General features: G+C 33.7%; 2 protein-coding genes across 5 annotated transcripts in view; one reads left to right on the top strand and one right to left on the bottom strand.

Moving 5' to 3' along the window:
- The window catches only part of LOC119642438 (serine/threonine-protein kinase S6KL), a 73,368-nt gene that overhangs the window by 25,091 nt on the left and 24,154 nt on the right, over positions 1-24,123 (top strand). The gene's annotated exons all lie outside the window — the stretch shown is intronic.
- Positions 6,892-16,948, bottom strand: LOC119642469 (cilia- and flagella-associated protein 251-like). Its single transcript, XM_038041628.1, has 3 exons — positions 16,817-16,948; positions 16,423-16,645; positions 6,892-9,150 (listed from the first exon to the last, which is right to left on the bottom strand). The coding sequence occupies exon 3, from the start codon at positions 9,146-9,148 to the stop codon at positions 7,883-7,885; it is 1,266 nt and encodes a 421-aa protein (XP_037897556.1). The 5' UTR covers positions 9,149-9,150; positions 16,423-16,645; positions 16,817-16,948; the 3' UTR covers positions 6,892-7,882.

The following is a 24,123-nucleotide window of genomic DNA, read 5'->3' as shown; positions in this document are numbered from 1 at the left end:
TCTTTTACAGGAATACCTTCCGTAGGGAATGAAAAATGTGAGAATTGTCTGTTCCCTCGAGGAAACGTATTGGGTTAATGGCGTTGTTTGATGGGTTTGTTGACATTAGTGAGGTCAGTACAAATTGTAATTTTATTATTCTTCCTTACGACGGCCATCGGAGATACTGCCATCGTTGGCGTGATTCTCCGACATCTAACCTAACCACACGGATTAATTCGTTTTACACATCTGGTCGATTTTCTATGGTAGTCGCTGAGCTGGGCATATCTCGAATCTTAAGTTGTCAACCAGGTCTATGCCGTAGATGAAATTGTTTATGCGACTTAGACCGTATTTTAGAGCGGGATTAACATCTAATATGTTCATTTTACCTACCAAATTTACCGCGTCGCATATTTGGGCACCGAGTATTGTGATGACGTCACAATCTGCAATCTTAAAACTGACATTGGTATCCATCGATGTTACTATACACTATGGCGCGCTTTCGCCGATTACTTTTAGTTTGTTGTTGCCGACTGCTTTGAGATGTTGCACTGTTAAATCGTGGCTTAAGTAGCTGTGGCTATTGCGCACCATTCTACAATTTGGCATGGTACTGTTTGCCGTTTATCAAAATTGTTTCAGCTGTTTTTGATATGTTGTTTGTACTAATGCTGCCAACGAATATTTCAGCGTCACTACCGTTAACCTCACTGCTACCAATACCGGCAATCACTTTGTTCTTTCTGATGATATTTCTGTTGAGTTTTGTATTTTTTGTACACATTGCCTGGAAATGATGTAAGCTTTTTCATTTCTTGGAAGCAAAACGCTTCCTTACTGATAGCAAGTCCGTCCGCACAAATGTCTACCTGTAGACGGGAAGCAGTCTGGTTTGTCCCTTACATATCTTTTTTTTCTTACTGATTATCATAAGATCATCCTTCTTCCGCACAAACTGTTGATAACTCAATGTTTATAAAAAGAAAAAAGAGTTTATGCATGTTGATATGATGCACATCATATGAAGACATGCCTAACGGGTTATAAAATCATACGATTTGGTACCTAGATTAGCAATGACACTAAAACAGACATAAAAATACGCATACAAGCAATAGACAATAGAAAAAAAATGTTTATAAAAAAATACGCATGGTACATATCACATGAAGGCATACTTAGCGGTTCTGCGGCTTATAAAATCATACGATTTGTTGCCTAAGCCACCATTAGCAATAAGATCGTACGAATCGGTACTTAATTAACAATAAAATATACATAAGAGTAGTATTATACAAATAAAAGCTGAGATTACAAATGCAAGCAAACATGTTCGATCAGACCTAAGTTAGCATACGATTTGGTTACCTAAGCCAACACTAGCAATAAGATTATACGAGTCAGTACTTAAGGTAGTATGAGTAGATGCATGCAAACATGTTCGACGAGACCTAAGTTAGTATACGTAAAAATAGATACCTAAGAATATCATGGTAACACATATGCAAGTCAAAGCAGCTATGTAACGGCACAGCGATGGTGATCGCGACTATAAAAGAGCACGTAGCAGCACGCTCATCTCTTCAGTCGTGTTACAGCAGCCAGAGGTCAGTGATCACGGACTACATAATTAGCTGACATTACTGCGAGATTTTTTTGTTAACTTTCACGGATAGGGAATGGCAGGTTTAGCTTAGCCGTCATCCCTGAATGACTAATAGGACTGTTAACTTTCACGGATAGGGGATGGCAGGTTTAGCTCAGCCATCATCCCTGAATGATTAATAGGACTGTTAATTTTCACGGATAGGGGATGGCAGGCTTAGCTTAGCCGCCATCCCTGAATGATTACTAGGACTGTTAACTTTTACGGATAGGGGATGGCAGGTTTAGCCTAGCTGTCATTCCTTAATGACTAATGCACTCTCTCTTGCGAAGTGAAACGGTTAGGGGCGGACAGGTGACCCTATAGGCCGAGGTTGGCTGCTGTAACACCTGCGGCGTATTCTTTTTCGTTTACAGAATCTCGCGATACGGTTAAATCGTAAACAAAATAATAATAATCTTTCGGGACGAACCAAAGCAAGTGTCGGGTCACCACGCTGGTTTTTTTCTCCCGCTCCCCTTAAAATCGCTTATCTACTGTAAATTCCGTAGGAATAAATAAATAATAACAACAAAATCCGGAGGTCGAAGTTATTTTTCTTTTATGTAAATTTCTTGGAAGGAGTCCTGGGAATCCCTGAACTTGCTCCGCCAAAGAAAACTCGTTACAGCACTCATAGCCAAAGGTAGGGTAATCACCTTAATCACGCATAGCATGAATTTTCCACACCTGCTGCACTGAGACTTTTCACCTAATTAAAATGTTTAAGCGAATTGATGTTTTCATTGCGTTGATCTTGGATTTCAGCTGCGTGTTTTTGTGCTTGGTCAGTGACTTGACATATCTTAAGCCTTTTCTCTAGCGTTATATTTTCCGAAAGGAGCTTCGTACGAGCTGCACCGTTTGTAGTTTCTAGGACGACTTGATCACACAAAGGCTTTAACATAAAGGAACATTGCATTTGCTGTGGGACCGATGTGTGGTACCCTTGTATAGTGGAATTTTATACCTCAATCTGTGAGCAACGTCGTCTTTTCGTACATTCATAGATGGCAAAGGATGAGATGAGCGCTTTTTCGCCTGTAAACTTACTAGGCTGACCTCTTTTATTGCGCTTTATATGAGATGTCACATAGTAAAGAGCATCGGCTAAATCGTTGCGGAACTAATCAAGATTTGGTAGTAGTTTGTTCGGAATACTCTTTACAATAGAGTTTTTTTCATAATTAGACGATAGAATAAGTAGAGGTACAATTTGCGGCTTTTGACTATTATATGGCAACGACTTATGTCGAGCTATCCATCAAGTCCACTTTTTCCGTGTGCATATTAAACTATTGCACTGTTTTTGGCTTTAGCCGCTTATCATATCGACAGATATTGTGTATGGGCTGCGAGACAACATAAGTAGACAGGAGAGTAACAAGCTTGTTGCCTTCCGTGAAGTCATTAAAAAGAAAACACCATCATTGTGAAAAATTCTTACGTCATATGTTGCCCTCGCAACAGTCGGCTTTATTAAGTCCTTCTAGTCTGGGAGTCTACAATTACACAATCTATTTCATTATACAGTTCCGGCAAAATGTGTCCCTTGTTTCGACAAATAGTATGCTAGCGGCAATGATGTGTAAAAATGATCGAAAAACATTATAAGATTCCTTATTCTTAGTATTATTCTGGCTAATCGTAATGTCTCATCTGCTAATCTATTTCTTTTGCCTTTTTGTCTAGAGCGCCCTTTGAAGCGGTATACATACGCAACCTGAGACTACATAAAACAAATAGCTAGTAGTTCCACTTGGTGGACTTATTTGGCCCAGGAACTGAACTATTTTTGTTAAACATGCTCGTTCGTGCATTGAGAGGCGTTGATCGATAGGTATAGATGAAAATGTTTCATCATTTAAGTGGTTTATTACAGGTTTGATCTTGTGTAGGCGATCGTGATTTGGATGATCTCGAAAGATGTTGTTCATAAATTATGTAAAAACGTCAACTCGTAATTAATTAGTGTCAAAATTGTGCAGCCACATTTCAGTTATATAATTATTAAAACAACAATACAATTACTTGAAAAAGAATAAAAAAATATGGAAATATGGTAACAAGCGTTTCACAAAACAACTTTAGCATAAGTGAACTTGTTTAGAACCGATTTTTCGTATTGAGGTATTTTTACGTCACCGAAAAACTGTATTTTTCTTGTACAAATTTATCGCTGTAGGCGAAAATATAAACATCATTCATGTCATGCTTATCTTGTTTCGATCCGAATACAATTTTCCAATTGTATGTTTGTGCTACTTTTAATATAATTATTTTAAAATAATCGTAGTGCGTAACATCCGCCGAAATGAAATTGCACTCAGATAGCGCACCAACACTGAAAATAGTCGCAGGCGAAGAAATAAACTGTCAAAGATTCTGGTTGCGTTCGGAAACGAGAAAATAGGTTTGGTAAAATTAAAATTAAAAAAAAAAAACACTCTGCAAAGGTTGCTACATAAAGAAATATGAGATTTCAAACATACGATGCAGATCTGCATCGCTATGTATTTAAAGGTTAATTGGATGTGCCATTCGGCACAATGTAAAACTAAAGATTTGCTTTAAATTGCGAAAATAGCTCAAGTTTATTGCTTCACGAATATTCTTAAGCTGAGAAGATGATATCGATCAATACAAAATACAAAAAAAAGTGAGCATACAGATAGGGTTGTATTTTAGAGTTAGGCCTTCTCGTTAATAATTAGAGCTTTTTGGTATACAAGGACTCTTTGGTATACAGCATATCCTTGAGAATCCTTGAGAAGAAAATGTGCATACGTGGTCCACATTCGGCAGGGTTGATTTCCTATTATTTCAATTGTCAATTTACTATTATGAATCAATTCTCACGAATTTTTCATGAAACATTGAAAATCAGATATGGTTTCTTTATTTCTTTACCCCATTTAAACCAAATTTTTCGTACCGATTCAGAATAGCGACATACTGTTACCTAACGATTTTTCCCGAAAAATTTTGAGGATTGAAATCTTTTTCCATACAACGACAGTCGAGTTGGTCGAGAGAATGGAACGATCGTAATCATTTGCAATACAGTTAGGTCAAAGTGCAATCAATATCTTAGCAACTGCAATCTGTAGGTTGAGCATAAGAATATATGGACAGACGAGCTTAGATTGTTTCAGAAAATGCTTTAGAAATATGTAAGGTTTGTGTAAGAAAAAAAAAATTGATTGACAAACACTTCCAGAAGTTTGGCCCGAGAGGTCTCTTTTCACTCGTCCATCCAGATAGCTGCGCACATTTAATCATCTTCTTGCCGACATATCGGACATGTCTATAATGCATTCTTTAAGTGGGGCTCACTTGTTTTTGCGCGAAATTGCTTTGGCAATGAAGGCAGTGGATTTTCCCACTTTGGCTTGTTTATTCTCTTTTCATTGCAATGAACAATCAGTGTTTTGTAAAAATTGGTTACACATTCAAGTATCCAAGATATTATTCATCGCTTGTCACTATTTCAGCCATCTTTCACAAACAATATGTATTCCCTGAGAGCACAAGTGGTCTTTTGACATTATCCTTCATTTGGGTACCGTCATAAGAATGGAAGCACAGAGAACAAAGAACAAAGAACGAGTCATATATTGAAAACCCTGTTAAACAGAAAGGGCAACGTGCGCTGATAATAGCGAGGACAGCAGGTCATTTCAGTTTAGAACTGCAAACATTTCCTGAGTGAGATTCCCTGTATATATAGCCGAGTTTCTTCATATTGAAAATTCGCAATATCGACTTTTGGCGTAGCAGTGCCATTTTTTGTCGCGATTGCGCTATTAACTATTGTTGGTAACACTTAGTAATGGTTTTGTTTGGTTCGAACAAACAATAATATATCACGCTAAAATGTCTCCTGTTCCATGTCTATAGTTGATGTTAATGGTTCGCCTAGTCTGCATCATGATCTGCATCATGGCCTTTGGATGTCGTAATGCTCACATCGTCAATCAGTCTTAACGATTTGGTAGCATTATCTGTTGTATAAAGCGGGAAAACTATGCCGTAGAGCAACAGCTATTGTAACCTCCAAGAAACTATGTTCTATACGCTTTAGTATGATAATTTATTAAGTTACGTATAGCTTAAAGATACTCGACTTTCAAGTCAGGAAGTATAGACCTTACCGAATTCAGCGCTATTTTTGTGTCCATGGGTCTTCATATCTTTCCTTACTTGTCCGTAAAAATCAATCAATTTTATGGGAAGCCAAGTCGAAAAGTTTCTGTTCTTGAACGGACATGTCGTTGATATCGACTCACTAGATCTAGTTGGCTCTGTGTCCGTTTGAGGTACATCTTTTGCAACAGAGCAGGTGAGAGAAGTTCTGGGTCTCTGAAAACATTATTTCATATCGCCGTTACCGTAGTCGAGAGGTAATTTTTATATAGACATAATTAAATATAAGTATGAGTGCGCACACTAACTTTTGAAAAAATTGCTTCACATTAGCTTATTGTGTTGTGATCTTACCTTGTTTAACGGTAAGACGGCCAAGTACTTCGCGCCGGAAGTAATAACTTTTTTGTCTTTTACGATCACGTTCATGCATTTTTAATGCATCGTAATTGTGAAGAGAGTCACACCATCACTTTTAATTTTGTTTTTTTATATTTTATTACATTTTTATTTCAAAATCAATCTTCAGTCTATATAAAGTAAAATAAAAAATAAAAATCAATCGTACAAATATGTTTATCTCTATTATCGTCTAATAATTTGTTGAATTCTCAAAATACATAAATTCCAAGCGATAGGAAACATGTACTGATCGTGGCTCTAGTTTAAGAGTAATGATAGTAACTTTCCCATATAATTACCTTTAGCGGTATTCATGTATTGAGAAGTCCGTGCTAACGAATCTTATTTTCTTTGATTTAAAAAATAATAATAATAATAATAATAATAATAATAATAATAAAAAAAAGAAAATGATTGCATTTGCCAGCAGAGAATGGGTTGGTTTTACATAAAAATACTAAATTAAGACGAAAAAAAAAAAAAAAGAAAAAAGCAAGAATTTCGATATTTAATAATTCGCTTGATTTGTTGTTGTTATCGTTGTTGGTTGTTGTTGTTGTTCTCATAGTTTTGTATTTTCAAAATTACATTAATAATAATACAGTGGGCTTAGTACAATTTTTCACGCAAATCGATTAAAAGAATTAAAACAAAATTGAGAAAATTGTGACGAAATCTATTATTTTCCTCTTTTCTATCGTTTTGATGTGTTTATGCAAATTATTTTTTCTATAAATATGTATGCATATGAGACAAATTGGAATAATAAGAATTATAATTATAAGTATATTGTGGTTTTTTTTTTTTTCTTCTTCTGTTTTTTTTCTACATGTATATGCCATCATAACGGTTTGTCCTTGTTGTTCTTATCATTGTTGTTGCTGCTGCTGCTGTTGTCAGTTGATCAACTGTTTTATTGTTTGTGCTTTTAATTGAAATTGTTTTCTTTCATTAGTGTACGTAGGCGTGTGTCAAGGTGTATAGTTAGTTGTAATGTGAGCGAGTGTGAGTGAGTGTGAGTAAGTGTATGCATATATATATATATATATATATATATATAAAGTGTTGGTGTTTGTGAGAATAGGAGAGTCTATATTAAGAGGAAGGGGTGCGTGGGCATTTCTGTTGCATATAAAAAGTATATCACTGTACTACTATTCTAGAAGTCACTAATAAACATAAATTACTATTGTAGTTCAAGTTGTGGGTGGATTGGTTTATAAGTGAATTCGCTTTATTGTTATAGTTATATTCTTACTATTGTTGTTGCTGCGAAAATGATTATGTATTATCTTATTGTCTACTACTACTACTATTACTACTACTAGTACTACTACTCTCTTTTAATCTTTTTATTAGATTTCGTAACTTCTATAGATTTGTATAATAGTAAAAGTTTTGTCATTTGTTTTTCTGTGAGTTTTGTAGCTTTTTTCTTTTCCTCTTCATTTTATCCGTCTTTTTAAGCGATTCTTTATTTGTATACAACTACATAATAACTAACTAGTTAAAGTTAAGAGTTTATTTGTCATCCTAATGCACAATTGCATTTGAACGAGAGATGGCAGGGGAAGAAGGATAAGGAGAAGGAAGAGAGGCTTTAGGTGCGAGGATTTTCGGGGTTATTTCCAATATGGTTTAGATGTTAGTAACATTTAGAGGTTAGGTGTGTTGCCTGCGACTTAAGCCTAAGACTCAATTCTAATTTTTCTTAATTTCCTTGGATTCCTCTGATTCCTTGGATTCTTCCGATTCCTTGGACTCTTCGCTGGGTTTCTTATTTATTTCCTGGGACTTATCTTCTTCGGTAGTGGCCGAGGTATCCTCAAGTTTTTTCAAAACTTGTCCTTCGTATTTTTTTTCTGTTTCATGGGCACTTCCTTCATCAGAAAAGGAGGCGGCAGCAGCAGCGACTGCAACAGGGGTATGAGCATGAGCGTGCTCATGTTCAACATGCTCTTCAGCGAACTTTTTGCCTTCTACACTAATGGCACCTTCATGTTTCTCCTTTGGTTTTTCTTCTTGTTTCAATTCTATTTGTTCGCTTGCTGGCGGCTGTGGTTGCTCTTCAGCTTTCTTTTCAGAACTGGCAAGGGATTTACCTTCAGGAGCTACAACCTCACCCCCGTGTTTAGACTCTTGAGCTACAGGATCTTCAGATTTGAGGCTTTTCACATCAGTCGAATGTTCAGCATAAACAGAGACTGGCGCGACGGCTGATGCTGGTGCTGGTTCTTGAGCGGCCTCTTGATGTTTCTCTTCGGCAGTGCGTTCTTGGCGTGTCGAAGTTTCTTCTCGCTTTTCTTCGGCCAAGGCAATTGGGCTGCCGGCAGGTAGTTCAGTTTTGATTTCAGCTTGTGATTCAGCTACTGAAAGCTCCTCTTTTTTCTGCTCAGCTGGCACGATTGCTTCAACAAAAGCCGCCGATTGGCTTTCTGAACGCGTTTCATGTACAGCCGGCTTAACTTCATCAACAAATTGTTTTTGCTCATGCTCTACAGCTGAAACCGGAGCGTGTACTACAGGCAAAGCTTTGGCCTCTTCAACAACTTCTTCGCTACGGTTCTGTTTCTCTAAAGACTCTTGTTTCTTTTTCTCTAACTTCTGTTCTGGTTGCTGTGGTTGCGGCTTTTGTAGCTTTTCTTCTTTTCTTTCCTCCTGTTTTTTCTCAGGTTTTTGTTCTTCTTTCTTTTCCGGCACGGCTTGGGGTGATAATTCAGCGTCGAGACTGCTGGCAGGCAACTCCGGTTTCTTCTCTTCGAAAGATTTAGCATGCGTCTGTGCATCCTTCTCGCCGACCGAACGTGATTCAGGCATAATCACCTCTGCCACTTTATCTTCAGATGTTTGTACTACTTCAGATTTAACTTCGGGTACCGTCTGAACGGGCGACACTTCCTCATCGGGTACGGGAAGAGTAAGAGCACTCGCCAATAGGGCGGATAAAATTACTAAATGGAACTTCATGGCTGAAATGAAATGCATAGTGAAAGATACAAAAATTCATTATGAAATAAAATTCGTAAAAAGTCATTCAAAAAATGTTGCATTCATTCCATAACTGTTTAATGTAATCCAATTGTTTTAAATGAGTGAACATAAATTTAAATTGTTTACGTTGTTAATCAATATTTTTCGCCCTCAAGCTAAGACTTAAAGTCATGTGATAGTAGGTAGGTATAATTGTAACTCCAGCATAGCTTAACAACGACTGTACGCAATTAGCTAACACGAGTTTACTTAATAAATCGTTGAAGCTAGGTGGCGATAAAAGAACCTTAAAAGTCAAGTTGGTTATATGTTGACTTTGTACAGCTCTGCAGCTCCAACAGTTTACGCGATAATTGTGATAACCAAGTTGCTATTTATGTTGATGCGATGAATGAGAGAAACAGGAAAAATGTACACTTTTAAAAAATGTTTTACTGCATTTACTGCATTTATTCATATTACACAATATATATATATATATGTAAAGTGCAAGAAGAAGGCTTGTTTGAATGTCTCTCGCTCGTATTATAACCGAATAAGAATGCTGAGCTGAAGACGATGCATGTAGTGAGCAGAGGCAGACAGACCAATCAGTGCAGTAAATGTGACGCTTAAATGTTACTACAGATTACAGATTAACTGGTATTGCAACATCTTATAATAATAAAGTAGTCATCTTTCTCTGTCTTTTTCTCTTTTTTTCTTTTTTCATTTATAAATTGCCGTTAATTCGATTAAATGTTTAATTAAATTGCTGGCTATAGTAGGTCGGTCGAATGTTCACATTTTAACTGACGGAAGTGCGCATTTTTTTAACGTCACTTGATTTAGAAAAAGGAAAAAATGAGGAAAGAGAATTGTTCTACAAATTTAATTCAATCGTAAGAGTCGTGTTGGTGTGGTTTTGATGGTGTCACCGCGAGCCAAGTACAAGTTCAACGTTTTAAATCTGATCAAGAAAACAAGGCACTCGTAAATTGAAAATTTAATTAAAACATTAGGGGTAGAAATAACAACAAAAGATATTTAGGAAAAATTTATAAAACAATTGATGCTTATGTTAAAAAATGAAAAGCAAAAGAAATTTCTTCCAGCGAAAGAAGGCTGCGTTAAATTATTATACAGCGTATTATGTAAGATGATTAACTACTCCTTTGCCCGACGGAAGATATGGCATTGGCGAAATGTAGAAGCAAACAAAAATAATATCCGTTTAATTGCTTGACAATCTTGAATCATACATTATTAGACCGATAACTGGAAGCACTAAAGCTATCTTGAACAATCGATGTTAGGATGAAGAATTAAGACTTGAAAGAAGAAATTTATTCATAGACTAGAAATCATGACAGTTGCAGTTCGGATGGTACCTCTTCACCGAACGTTTTTTTCCCAGCCTGTAGACATACGATACGACATAGGATAATTAAATATTTGTAAAAGCCAGACATGTATTTTCAAGCATTTTAACCCTCAAAAATCATCTGCTAACTTTTATGCTTTCGCTTTTCTACTAGAAGAATGTCCGTTCCTTGTTCCCCCGAAATCACTGTTATTGAAAGTGATCAAAAATTACTTACTGAAGTATATACAGAAACAAAAAAAAATGCACTATTTATTGCAATTTGTGATGATATAAGAGTCATACGCATTAGGTTTCTGTAAATGAGGGAAAAGGATTCTGCTTAACCACTTTTAAGCACTTTTTCTCAACTAAAGCAGTCAACTTTGCAAATTTACTGTTATTTGTATTTTCCGCAATATCCGCGGAACCTTGCATTTATACCCCATTTTTTACATCACCTAAAAACCTAAAAATTAAAATGCAAATTATTGCTTCGAGTCATTTTCATACTTTTTTTCAAATAGTTTAAGCTTTTGTTGCAACTGCAAATTTATTCATATATTAATTTAGAGTCATTAAAAATGTTTTTATAATCATTAAATGCTTCCAAATGACAGCTTTGACAGCATTATATAAAAATAAGCAAAAAAAAAAAAAAAACAACATTTATCATCATCATCGTTTTGATGATTATTGTTAACTATTTGCATTTTGCGCTTTAGCTCTGCTATCTTTTTCCGTTTTTTTCGCTCTTTCTATAAAAACTTGTAAACAAATTATAATTTTAATTTCATTGGTCTCTTCGAAATTATATACAAAAAGGGTTAAAAAAAATTCCATAAAGAATTTATAGAAATGCATTCCTGATCTGATGCTTCATTCTCAATGTTTGAAATCGGTTTTCTTTTCTTTAACACAACCTGTTAAACCTTTAACTCGATACAGTTTAAATACAAAGGCGAGATATTCAAAAGAATTGCCAGTCATACTGGCATAAGAATACTACTTATGGGTAAATAAATTTAAAGATCCTTATAGGAACCGTTTCCCTGGTGAACGATGAAAGCAAATGCATTGTATTTGCTGGTGATTGCAATGATTAATATATCAACAAGTTAAGATACAATAATGGGCTCATCATTAAATATCTTACACCGACATAAAGTTATTCGTATGATGACGTCGAAACAGTGGTCCAACTCGAACCATTCTTAATAGAGGTGGTTTCTTCGTCATCTCAAAAATTGTGGTGTGTAGGTTGAACGCAAAAGCCGGAAGGGACAGACGGACAAAAAAACTTAAACCGATTCAAAAAGTCATTTTGAATTGATTTTGCAGGGATCGGTATAATAAAAACTGGGTTGATCTCAAGTTCTTCTGCGTTTTGCGTATGGGATGTTGTACACTCAGAGATTAAATTTTAGTTAACCATCGCCATCGATTTGCATAGCTTACAATTCAATGCTTAGTGAGAAGAAGTAACGTTAATGAATTGCATAACATAATGGTAACAACTTTAAAGACTCCTGACGTTTAGGAATTTCTGAATAAGTCAAATTAAAAGATCGTATGTATAAATCAGAACTACCCTATAGGGTAGTTTTAAAGTTGAACTCTAAAGCCACTGATTTTAAGAGTGTTCATGTTATATCAAATTTTCTTATGTAAATATATAAAGGAATTATTTAAAATAAAAAAATATTTGTTTATTGCCATATTAACTATGGATGAGTGGAGGTTTAAATTCGATTTAACTTCTTACCAATTTTTCGATACATTTGCAGTTGTTCCCTGAAAGCTTGAAGATCTAAGCAAGTTGAAACATATGCGCATGCTTCTATAAGAAGGAGCGTAACGCTTTTCGAGAACTACAAATGAGGAAGAATTTTTCGAATGGATCTAATTTATACGAATTCATCTCATTATTCGTGTAAAAAGAGTTGTTATATGGAATATCTGGGAAAATGAATGCATTTTAATTTAACCCAACAATAAGGAATCGTTAGGAATTTATTTATTTAGTATTTTATGCTTGATATCTTTGTTCGATTTACCAGCAGCGTCAAGACACCTCTTAAATAAATTAAGTTATTTAAAACAAATTACGATATTAATATAATTGTCAACACCTACCTGAATATGCGCACACTTATATATAAACATTACATATATATATATATGTATATGTATATGTATAGCTCAAAACTTGTTTATTTTCATAAATCAACATGAAAAACAATTTTATGTTATTCAATAAACTACTACTGCCTTATATTGGGGTGAAACGAGAAAACAAGTTTCCCGAATTTGGTCATAAAACATTTAACAAAATGGTTTTCAAAATAAGGAGGACGTGAACCATATTAAACAGATGCTTAAGCTCGTGCTACCGTACAATGACTTTTCATATCTATAGTTGTTGTTATGGATGTTGTAGCGGTTTTTTAATATTGCCCTACTGGAAGGCAAAGGTATATTAATTTTATTTTCGGACTTGTACGGAAATGGATTCCATAAAATATATACCTTTCGTTAAATCTATTTAATTATGTCCGTCCGTCTGTCCTTCTTGAGTACCACGTTTTAAACAAAGTCCGACAGCTTCCTATGGGAGCTAAATATAGTTGCAATTGCAAATTTGATATAAGATATTTTCCTTCAAAAATTCTTAGCAGTTATAAGTAAGAAGTGAACAGAAGGAGTCTGGCATGCTTTCAAATGCATTGATGAAAATGCCAATCTTGTTCTCTCCCCGCTTCTTTTCTTCTTCGTCCTAATAACGCTTAAACTGTACATTCTTTCAAATGCACTCAATAGAAGTAAGTTTGTTCGTTCCTTCTCAACTTTCATTCATAGTAAGAGATAAAGCACAATGTAGAGTTTTTATGAAGATACTACAGCAGCACTGGCAATTAATTGTTGCCTTTTTAAAAAATTCAAGTATGTATTCTTGTCTAAAATGTGAATACATCTAAGGTCTGATCTGATGCTATGATTGTAGATTTTGCAGCGGACGCATATGCGAACGTATAGAGTGATAAGCGGTTAGGTGTGCCAAGCTTTTGACATGACAATCGATTTGCTTGTACGCTTGCTTGTACGTCTTTCAAACTGTAAAGGTCTCAATGTAAGTAAATTAAATAAAACTAAACGGTAAATAAATACTAGCAGAAAACAGAAACTACAACTTAATCACGTTTTTATAAAAGTCTTTTCATTACTTTGCCATTCTAAAGCAGATCCCAAGCGAAACGGCAAAAAGTCACCATATTATAGAAATATAATATGTATTAACATTATCCAATACATAGTCTTGAAATGTCATTTGATTGCAGCTGGTCTAGTAAATTGAATAATTGTGTTTTTTTTTTTTTTTAACTAATTTTATGCGCATATACATGCATAGAAGCATAAGTGTATATGCATGCAATTGTCAATTCAATCAATATGCCCGGTATGCATACTGACTGTCAATGGTAGTGGGTACAGTACTGCTCTGCTAAAGTTTATTAGGGGGAAAAAAACAGATTTAATTTTTTGCATGCATGTTCTTGATATTTATTTCTACCAGTATCTCTATGTACATATGTAAATTTATATATTTTTCTTCTTTCAGTCGGTATTGAAATGATCGCTAAGTTCTTTTATTATTTTCGTATATTTCTTAATCTTGTTTAGAATTTTTTTTTTTTTTTTTTTTCAAGGACTTTTATTAAAGTCTAGAAACTAGTCTAACACGTAAAATTAGATTTTTTTATGTTTATTTTGTGTAACCTAATGTCATGCATCTATGTTTATATACGTTTTTGTACATAATATCTACATATATACATAATTATACATATTTATATATACACATATATATGCACACATATATATATACAAATATATATACACATGTATATATATATATACATATGATCAATGTCAATGCTAATAATTTTGTAAATATTTTATATATGTATGTATACATAAGAATTTTTTTCTTTAATCTCATTTCGATTGCAAAGACTTTTAATAAACGATTTGATGAGCTCTCTATGCCTCTGTAAATCTATCTAAAGCCTTTTTGTCTATATCATTCGTAACGCGATTGTCTTTTTTCATTTTTAAGTTCGATTTTTTATATGAAGGGAAGAAGAAGAAACGGAAGAGTGAAATGACAGTGAAATGTCTATGAGTTTAAAATGAGTCGAATCCTTCTAGTTTTCCATACTTTATTCATTCATTCAATTTACATTCATAAGAGCTTAGTATTAATATTATCTTTTTATGATCAGTCTTAATATGTTCTTGTGTGTAAAATCCGTTCGGAAGCAACAATAGCGATGGAATTTATTCAAGAAATTCATTTACAAAAGAGGTTTGATGGTAGAAAATTTTTCGGAATGTTTTTTCTAATAAAGGTTTCCTTTAGATCTCAAATCTGATAAGACAAGAGAAAGACTTTTTCAAACGGATACGCATACAGCGATTGACAAAGTTGAAGTATCCGGCAATAATTGTCATTCAAATTGTAATCGTTTAAGAGTAATTTTATATTCAAATCATTGACTGAATGCTCGCTTTTATTTAACATTGCTTATAAATGAAAATAGGAAAACGATTGTGAAAGTGTCAAAATTTTCGATTAGTTTTATGGGAAGAGAGGTAGGTGCACGTGCAATGATATTTTAGAGAAGCACAAGAAATAAGAAGTAATCATAACAAACATATTGTACGGGTGCAGTCCAAAGTTATGGTTATGTTATGCGCTCCATTGATCGTTGTCATTGTTTTTCGAGACTTTTCGAGATATTTTTACGAAAAGCTTAGTGCGTCTCTTGGTGTAAATCGAAAGCAGACTTGCAGTCTGCGGCAAAAGGATTCATTTGCTAAGAATTAGTTTTGTTGTGAGATGCTGACTATATTGAAACAATTTGGCACTTGAGCCTGCCTGCTTACGCAGTATGAAGTTTAAGTTTTGTTATTAAAAAATGTGCGGACATACCCGGCACATATAATCATAAGTTAGAATATTATTTTTGCGGCGTGTTCGCGGAATTTGGCCTTGCCAAATCATCGATGAATCGTTAAACGATTTGCAGATGAAATTTTATGAGCCAGCCCCAGCAAAATTGGATGCGAAACAAGTGAAATACGTGAAAACATTATCGCATTTATTGCAAAGAAGTCGTAAATATTTCCCTTTTCCTTGCATGAAACAGTTCTTTCGGATATTGTACTTGGATTAATGATTTTTGAAAGCTTGCTTTACGTATTCACGCTAAATATGCTAAATACGACTAATAGACTGATGTAAAACTTAAAAAAATTTAAACGCTTAACAGGGGTTCTCTCCCGAAAATATTCCAATATGGTTGCTTTTGGTTGAGGATTTTCACTTATTGCATGTATGCGCTTCGGTTTCTTGGCCAATTTTCACAGTTCATTTGTCTAAGAGAATAACGAATAGTATGATGCCAAATTTAATACTCCACTTAGAGCATTTGTACGATATAAAGTCAGTATCAAAGGACAGAAAGACCGGCGGATCGCTAAACATAGCGCCAAACGCACTACAATTTACAAAATCTGTGGTTGTTTGCGATTAAGTTAACAGGAGTCGCGTACGTAAAGTAGCTTAAAATAGTTTATTCGAAACTTAAGACAAGCGTGTGTTCTTCTATATAACCTTAAGATAAATTTATTTTTTGTGAAAATCATTTTATATTTCTTATTTACATTGTGATACTTTTCACGAGTCAGTCACACTACTCTTCTTGTATTTTATTAAATTGAATTCTCTTCTTAAAAACTTATTTCATTATACATATAGTATACATATATATATATTCAAATTTTCGAAATAGAATTAAAACACAACTTTAATATATATATATATGTATATATATAAAAAACTTACCTTAAAATTAGCTCACTTGCTATCTATGTTTTTGGGTCAATTAAAACACAACCAAACAAAATATGTGTTTTGTTTAAAAGAAAAAAAAAAAAAAAAAAAAAAACAAAAACAAAAATATCACAATTTCAAAAATGTTTCTTTTATTTTGAGCAATTCAACTACTTGCACCACACACACAATAAGACCAGAATTAGGCGTTTTTTTTTTTCTTCTTTTCCAAAGACTTTAATAGAAAATCAAAAACAGAAAAAGGTAAATAAATAAATTAATAAATAAAAAATTTTCCACTGTAAACGCGTTTTCTTCAAAGCCAAAAATTTCAATCAAACACTTAAGCTGAAGAAATCAGATAAAAATGCAAAATGAAATAATAATAAAAATTGATAAAAAAAACTTTGTAAGAAATGGCTTGTTGACTGGTTGGTTGGTGTGTGTTTGTTGCACTGCGGTCAGTAACAAAAATCACTTTGAATGGTTGTAGTGATGCTCAACTGCTTTTATATCCCAGTCAGTGGTGAATACGAAAAATTGAATGTTTGTGCTTGTGATTCTTTTCTGTTTCTTATACTCTATGCCGATAATCATAATCACAACAACAACTACTACTGCTACCACTACTACTAATACTATTTTGTTATTATTATTATTATTATTATTAAATAAATACAATGTTTGCCGCATGCATGTGTATGAGCAAATAAACGCATATATAGATTTTTAACTAATATATATATATATATATATACATCGCACACATAAACGCACACACACACACACACACACACACACACACACAAACACAAACACAACACACACACACACACAGGCACACACACGTAAATATATTACAAACATTTAGACACATATATGTATATATATAACGTATATTACCTCTATGTCAGTCAATGTACTCTCTTTGATTTTATGCTTATATCCATGAGCCTGCGTGCTTATGTGTGCACTTCAGTGCTTAACTAAATTTATGTTCAGAAATATATACATAGAGAATGTTTGTAACTCTCTACTGCTCAATTTGACGTTATGTATATATATATATATATATTTATGTACGGTGTAGTTCTATGTTTGCGTGTGTGGCAGACGAAGTAACATTTTTAAAAGCTGAGAGTTGTTCTTGTCTCTCACTTAATTATGATCTTATGTATGTGAGTACATTTTTAACAGTCTTTTAAAAAATATTAACATTATTTACTAACACTCTCAAGCAACTACTACTGTTACTGCTATGTACTACTAGATTGATCGTAATGCCAGCGTAGTTGAGTGGTTTTTTTTTCTGTTTTTTTTTTTTGCACTGCACTCACAGCTCTCTTTTGCTTTTCTAAATCGTTTATAATTTTTTGAATTTAATAAAATTAGAAGAAAAAAAAAAAACGGACCAGTATGTCTATACGTATATATATATATATATATATATATATATATATGTATATGTATATGTATATATAGGTGTTAATGTAGTCATTCAAATACATTCGCTATTAGAACGTGGTGAATTTTTATTGTTCCTGTTGTTGATTTTTTCTTTCTTTCTTTTTTTTTTTTTTGTAAATTTAATTATGGCTTTAAATGCTTTCTTCTTTGACGATGAAATGAGTGCAAAATCATTTCACATTCTTTTCTGGTCTTTTATGGTTTCAGTTTTTTCTTTTTCTTTCCTCTTTCTCTTTTTTTTTGTGAAAAATAAATTGTTTTTTATTTAATTCATCATTAATTTAATAAAAAAATGAAATCTTTAAATCATTAATTAGCAGAAAAAATTTTCAGCAAATAATCATTTTATTGATTCCAGGAAAGATCTTTATTCTTCGTTCTTATCCCACTTTGATACGATGAAATTCTTTTCGAGTAGTTTTTGCTCAATGGTGTCAAAATTCTTTTTAAAAATTTATTTTTACGCCAATAAAAATCAGTTTAATGCGTGATCAGTTTGTTAAATTGTTATTTAATGTTAATTATAGTATACTCTCTGGCCATAAGTATGTCGACATATTCAACAGCTTACGTACAGGAAATTGCTTTCGCATCATAAACAGAAAGAAATAGATCAACAACACAAAAAAGTTGCTAAGTGGATAATAATTACACATCGTATATACGATGTACATATATGTGTATTATGTTACGATGTTTCGATCCATTTTAAATCGTATCTATCTACTGTGCTGCATATGTAATCTTTAGATTATAACCATTGATTTTTAAATCTTGTTAACAATGTTCTTTCATTCACCTCGAATTCAACGCGAATTTCATTTACAATTCGAATTGTCGAATCCTGACTTGGCTTAAATATATATGCAATGCGATCGAAGTTCACTACCAACAGATGAGCCCGAAAAGATGCACGGGTTTTTAATAGGGGCTTCAGGCTCCAGTTCAAGTTTTATGCGAGAACAGGTGACGAATTGCAATTTGGCCACGAAGTGTGCTGTGTGTGTTAACCAACTATTCATATTCGTTATAACACCTGAAAATACGTATACGACGGTGCCAATAATTGAGATAGAAAGCACTTTTGGGGCAAGATTGGCAAAAATCTGATAAACAACGGCGAATTGACGGGGCCGCAAATCGATCGAAAAATATTTCTGCGATTATTGATGGCATTAGAGATATATTCTCTAAGGTTACCTCAATTTTCTTACATTATTACATATTACATTTTCATATCTTAAGTCCGCAATCTCCCATTGGAGGGGTGTGGTCGTCTATTTCTCTGTCAGTTAATTTTTACGAAGCCAAGAAATGAAAGAAAAAGAACAAAAAATACAAATTCAGAGTACCTGCCATTGTGACGTCAATTAAGAAGAGATGAGCGTTCTAAATCAATTGAGCTTAGTACTAGTAGGTCGTTGCGCTCGCATGCATACGAAACGTACTTGGCTTATTAATTGCAAGCATTTTGGATGGACGCAGCAAATCATAGAGTATTGGCTTTTATTCCAATATCTCCTGTAACTTAAACATCTTTACTTACTGTACTCCAGTTTGTTTTTGTGACGGATCACTTTTGCGCCGAATTTTCAACAACTTTCGCCAAGTATTTACTCCAAGTTTTATTTATATTGATATTTGTTACGGATTATAAGTTTATCTTTGTTCCTATTTTTGTGTCCATTTGTAAACTTAAACAATAACCCCTAACTAAAAATATATACGTCAAGCGTTCATGATTCTATCTTGGTTCAGTTACAGGGTATATATGTGCTTTCCTACACTCTCATTGTTTAATTTTTACTTGGTAGCCAAACTTCTATTCTATAACTGTAAAGTTGCACTTGTCTATACTAATTGGATATAATCACAATGATTACAATATTTGCGGTTTTGGTGGCAAAAATCGGGCAAGCATTTAACTAGCGCTAGTCCTATATATCCACTTACGTTCAATGCTGTTTTTAAACACAATGAAAAGCAAAATCATTGTTATAAGGGTTTGTAACAAACCATGGCAACTAATAATAAGCGATGGATACATCGGTAATTATTTAACTTTTAACATCTGAAAATTTACTAGCATTGGCCGACATATTAAAATTAGACGAATTCATATTAAATTTTGATAACGGTTTAGTTTGTACGAAAGTAATTAAGTAATTCGTAATAGGACGATTTAGTAAAGAAATTACTGTCTATGTGCTCAATCCCTTTAATATATCTTTCTAAACCCTCTGCAGTATACATACACACGAGGTGTGCTTAAAAATACTGATGATGATTGTTTCTTTTTCTCGAAAAATACTATAAAAATATTATCTGCCTTAGTTATAATACATTTGTGCCAGCGCTTTTCCCAGTCCTTTCATGGCTCGTTTCAGTTTTGGGAAAAGGCAAAACTTGTAGTTGGCCGTGTTCCGTGGTAACTGTAGCTGAGGCATGATTATGGTGTTGGTTTTGGGAAAAAAATTACAACCAACCAATGACAATGGGCTGCAATTTGGGTACAATCTTCGCTGTCACACGTTTCATGCCCACACCATCTGAAAAAATTGCACGACTTGAGTTTACCGATTGCCGACATCCTCAGCAATTTCCCCAACGGTGATTCGATCATTCTGCATAGTAAGTTTCTTCACTGCTTCAACGTTTTCACCGGTTGTTGACGTGCTGGACCAGCCAGGGCGGCCATAGTCAGCGACATTTTCTCAGCCTTCTGTGAAGCGCTTTGTACTACTTATACCATTTTTTTTTTTTTTTTTTTTTTTTGCCCAAAATAGACTCGCCCCATGCCACAGTCAACATTTTAGATGACATAAAAAAAAAAAAAAAACCGAAAAAAAATCCGAAAATCGAAAATGGAATGTACCTAACCCAGGAAATTTGACGTCATTTATACTTATTTTGTTTTACCAACCACGAACGTCTTAATTGATCATTTGTCGATCCTATGTTGACACATGGTTGACATAGGTGTACGAGGAGTTAATCCCAAAATGCGTGCAAATATTGGTTTGCCTAGTCCGCTGAATGAACAAAAATGCTTACATTGATCCAGGAAAAATATTAGAAGCGATCATCTTTAATGGATCTATCGACGGTGTAACGGCCAAGCAATGAAAACTTCAGTCGCTCAGCAAAGATTAACGTTAACGTACATATCCTTTCTAGAATATTATAACTGATTTAGTTACTTATAAGTTCCGACAAATCATGAATTTTATATAAATGATGTTTTTTTTATAATTATTGTAAGGAGTGCGTCGGCTCGGACACGTTGTTTATTAAGCGAAATGTATCTGGTATTTATGTATATTATGTATATATTTGTTTAGTTAGTAAATTAGTAAAATTAGTTAATTAGTAAAATTATCGCGTCCATGTATTTGCCGATCATTAACATTACATTATATCCGCTAAAGGTATATTAGATTTGTGATATCATCGCCTGAGATATGTTCACCGGGGCTGGGTAGAAAAATCAATTTAGTCCTTTTGACTATTAAAATTTCAAAAAATATTTTGAAGGAAACAATTTTCGCACATTCATCTCGTTATGATTTTTGACAAACTCAGCATGAGACGGCCGTTAAGCCAATTCTCGTCAACTTATCAAAATAAATTAATCACTTCCCCGTTTCTTCCAAAAGTGGAGTAAATACGACTTTAGTCGCTGTGTTAGTTGTCTGCAATGTGTTGTTGTGAAACTGCATAACAATGAGCTATTGAAGTGTATGTGCGAAGCATAAACCCCGAATGATTACATTTTTACTGCAACACAATAGAATGTTCTTCCTTTAGACTATGTTTAATTCCGAGTTCTAGCTGCCAATTATAGATAAAATTTTTACATTAACATGTACCGTGTCTGTGTGTTGGTGTCAAAGTATTTAACAATACGATACGATATATGATGCGTGCCTATGCTAGCCATGAATACGGTAATTAATTAAGCATATACTATTTAAAAGTTTTTCTATTATAAGCCGAAAAATGGCAATCAATTGAAAGGATTGTGTTGCCATTAATTTTCAATAGCATTAAAAGCAATTTCAGTAAGTAATTACGTGTATCAATTAAAGAGAAAACAAGAAATAAAAGAGAAATTCGTTTCCATTGATGTCTGTACATGTGCATGCATATACGGACAACATCGCGTCCTATGTTTGTATTATTGTGCACACACACACACACACACACACACACACACACACATATACATATATATATATATATATATATTATAAATTGTTTTTATAATTTGCTATTACTTGGTCTTGACGGTTTTCAAATGGCAAAACGTGTTTGTGTTTGTAAAAAGATTCTAAACTAACAACTGAAAAAATAGAAATCGAATAAAATTCGCGCATATTAAGATACGCTTAAAGGCGAACTTCGAATACTTTATCATTTTGCGCGTAAGTAAAATACGACGAAATCGCATAAGCGAAGCAAACGAAGCAAACTTCCTTTCACGCAGAAAGCAGAAAGCAGAAATTGATGACGAGATGAAACGATCCTTTGGGGGTTGAACGCGTATACATAAAACTTCAAATTACATCCTCTAACGGGCCGTAATGTCTTGTAACTTTGAGAATATATTAAAATCGTTGCCCTTCTCTTAAAGTTTTCTCTTTCAGGTTCAATTTTCTTTCACGATCGCGGCCATTTTTATGTATGAGATGATCCTTTGCTCCTTTGAAAGTAGTAGTATTCTGCGTTAATTTAAATGATAATCTAAGCCTGCGAATATCAGACTAAGTTATCGTAAATTCTTGCATTTATCAAGCATATGTATATATAATTTAACGGGGGTGGTGGGTGGGGTTTCACTAAACTGAACTTTTCGAGCTAACACATATAGAATGAAAAAATTAATATATGTGCATGGCGATCGACCTTGTGGCCTTAAAAATCTCATCAATTTTAGTATCGATAGAATCGCGAAATAAAATAGCAATAGCAAGAATAATCGTATACATGAGCGCAAATTTTAATCGGATGAAAAAAACAAAAAAAAAAAAAAAATAAAAAAATGGTAAAAAAGATGTATTTTGCTTTGCTGTGTTGTACTACGATTAACATAAATAGAAAAAAATTGTTAATATGTATGTAGACGATGGCTAGTAGAGAAACTAGTAACTTTGGCTCTATTTTTATAAAATTAAAGCAGCCAGAAGAAAAACTGGGCTTTGACTGGCAACGGCACGCCACACAGCAAGAACAATGGCAAAATAGCGACTTACAATCAAACGCACTCTCTGCAAACACATTTACCATAACTTTAGGTCCAAAACAAAGAAGTGAATTGAACTTAATGTATTCCACAATTGTGCATGTGTATTGACCAGTTTAAGCTTCAATTTTTGTTGTTGTTATTATTATTATTATTATTATTATTATTATTATTATTATTGTTATTATTATTATTATTATTATTGTTGGTAAAGATTGTCGTTTAACAATAAATTGACAACATATAACTAACTCTTACCGGTTCAGTCTTCGGACCAAAGCTGAAAGCATGTTGAGGATGTTGAAAATAGTTTAGCCAGACTTAAACGGTGCAAGAACAGTTTGGTACTTGATGATCATGGCGGCAATTGTGGCTTAAATCAAAGTCAGCACACCACCACAATCAAAATTATCTTTGTACCAGTGCATGCTTTTACATTTTCTTTCCCCATAAACCTTAACATACCACAACACAAGCAAGCATGGCTAGAATTGTAAATGAATATCACAATAGTATTGAAAAAATTTTGGGCTAAAATTATTAGGTTGTATGGAAAGTGATGTCAATAGACATCTGCATCTGGCTATTTATCAAATATGAAAGTCATTTATAACTATTGCTCGGATACTTTCCTATTCTGTCAGATATGTATGCTGAAACTGACTGATTGACTGATTGACATAATTAACGCGACCATAATCTCTGTTTAACTATGAAGATAAGTGTCGAAATTTCCACTTCATTTAAAAAAATGCTTGGACGGATCCTCGCGCACGTTAGCGAGGACACATACATCTTATATTTCAGATCGTTATATATATATATATATATATATAATTGCTTAAATCTAGTTTGTACAGCATCCTACCTAAGAAATTTTCTAGTGCCATCATCTACCTCAACAGTGTACATTTACATTCAACTATATATTCGTGTACATATATCTGTTTACCTAAATGTCTATAATCAAGAGAGTGTTTAAAACAAGACGAGAAATAATAACA

This window comes from Glossina fuscipes, unplaced genomic scaffold, assembly GCF_014805625.2.
Source record: "Glossina fuscipes isolate IAEA_lab_2018 unplaced genomic scaffold, Yale_Gfus_2 0, whole genome shotgun sequence".
Classification (NCBI taxonomy): Eukaryota; Metazoa; Arthropoda; class Insecta; order Diptera; family Glossinidae; genus Glossina; species Glossina fuscipes.
The sequence above is the reverse complement of the archived record's forward strand: the minus strand, read 5'-3'. Positions and strand labels throughout refer to the sequence as shown.

Bases quoted from the DNA above. Each gene is read 5' to 3' on its own strand.
- LOC119642469 (XM_038041628.1), bottom strand. From the start codon at position 9,148: ATGAAGTTCCATTTAGTAATTTTATCCGCCCTATTGGCGAGTGCTCTT.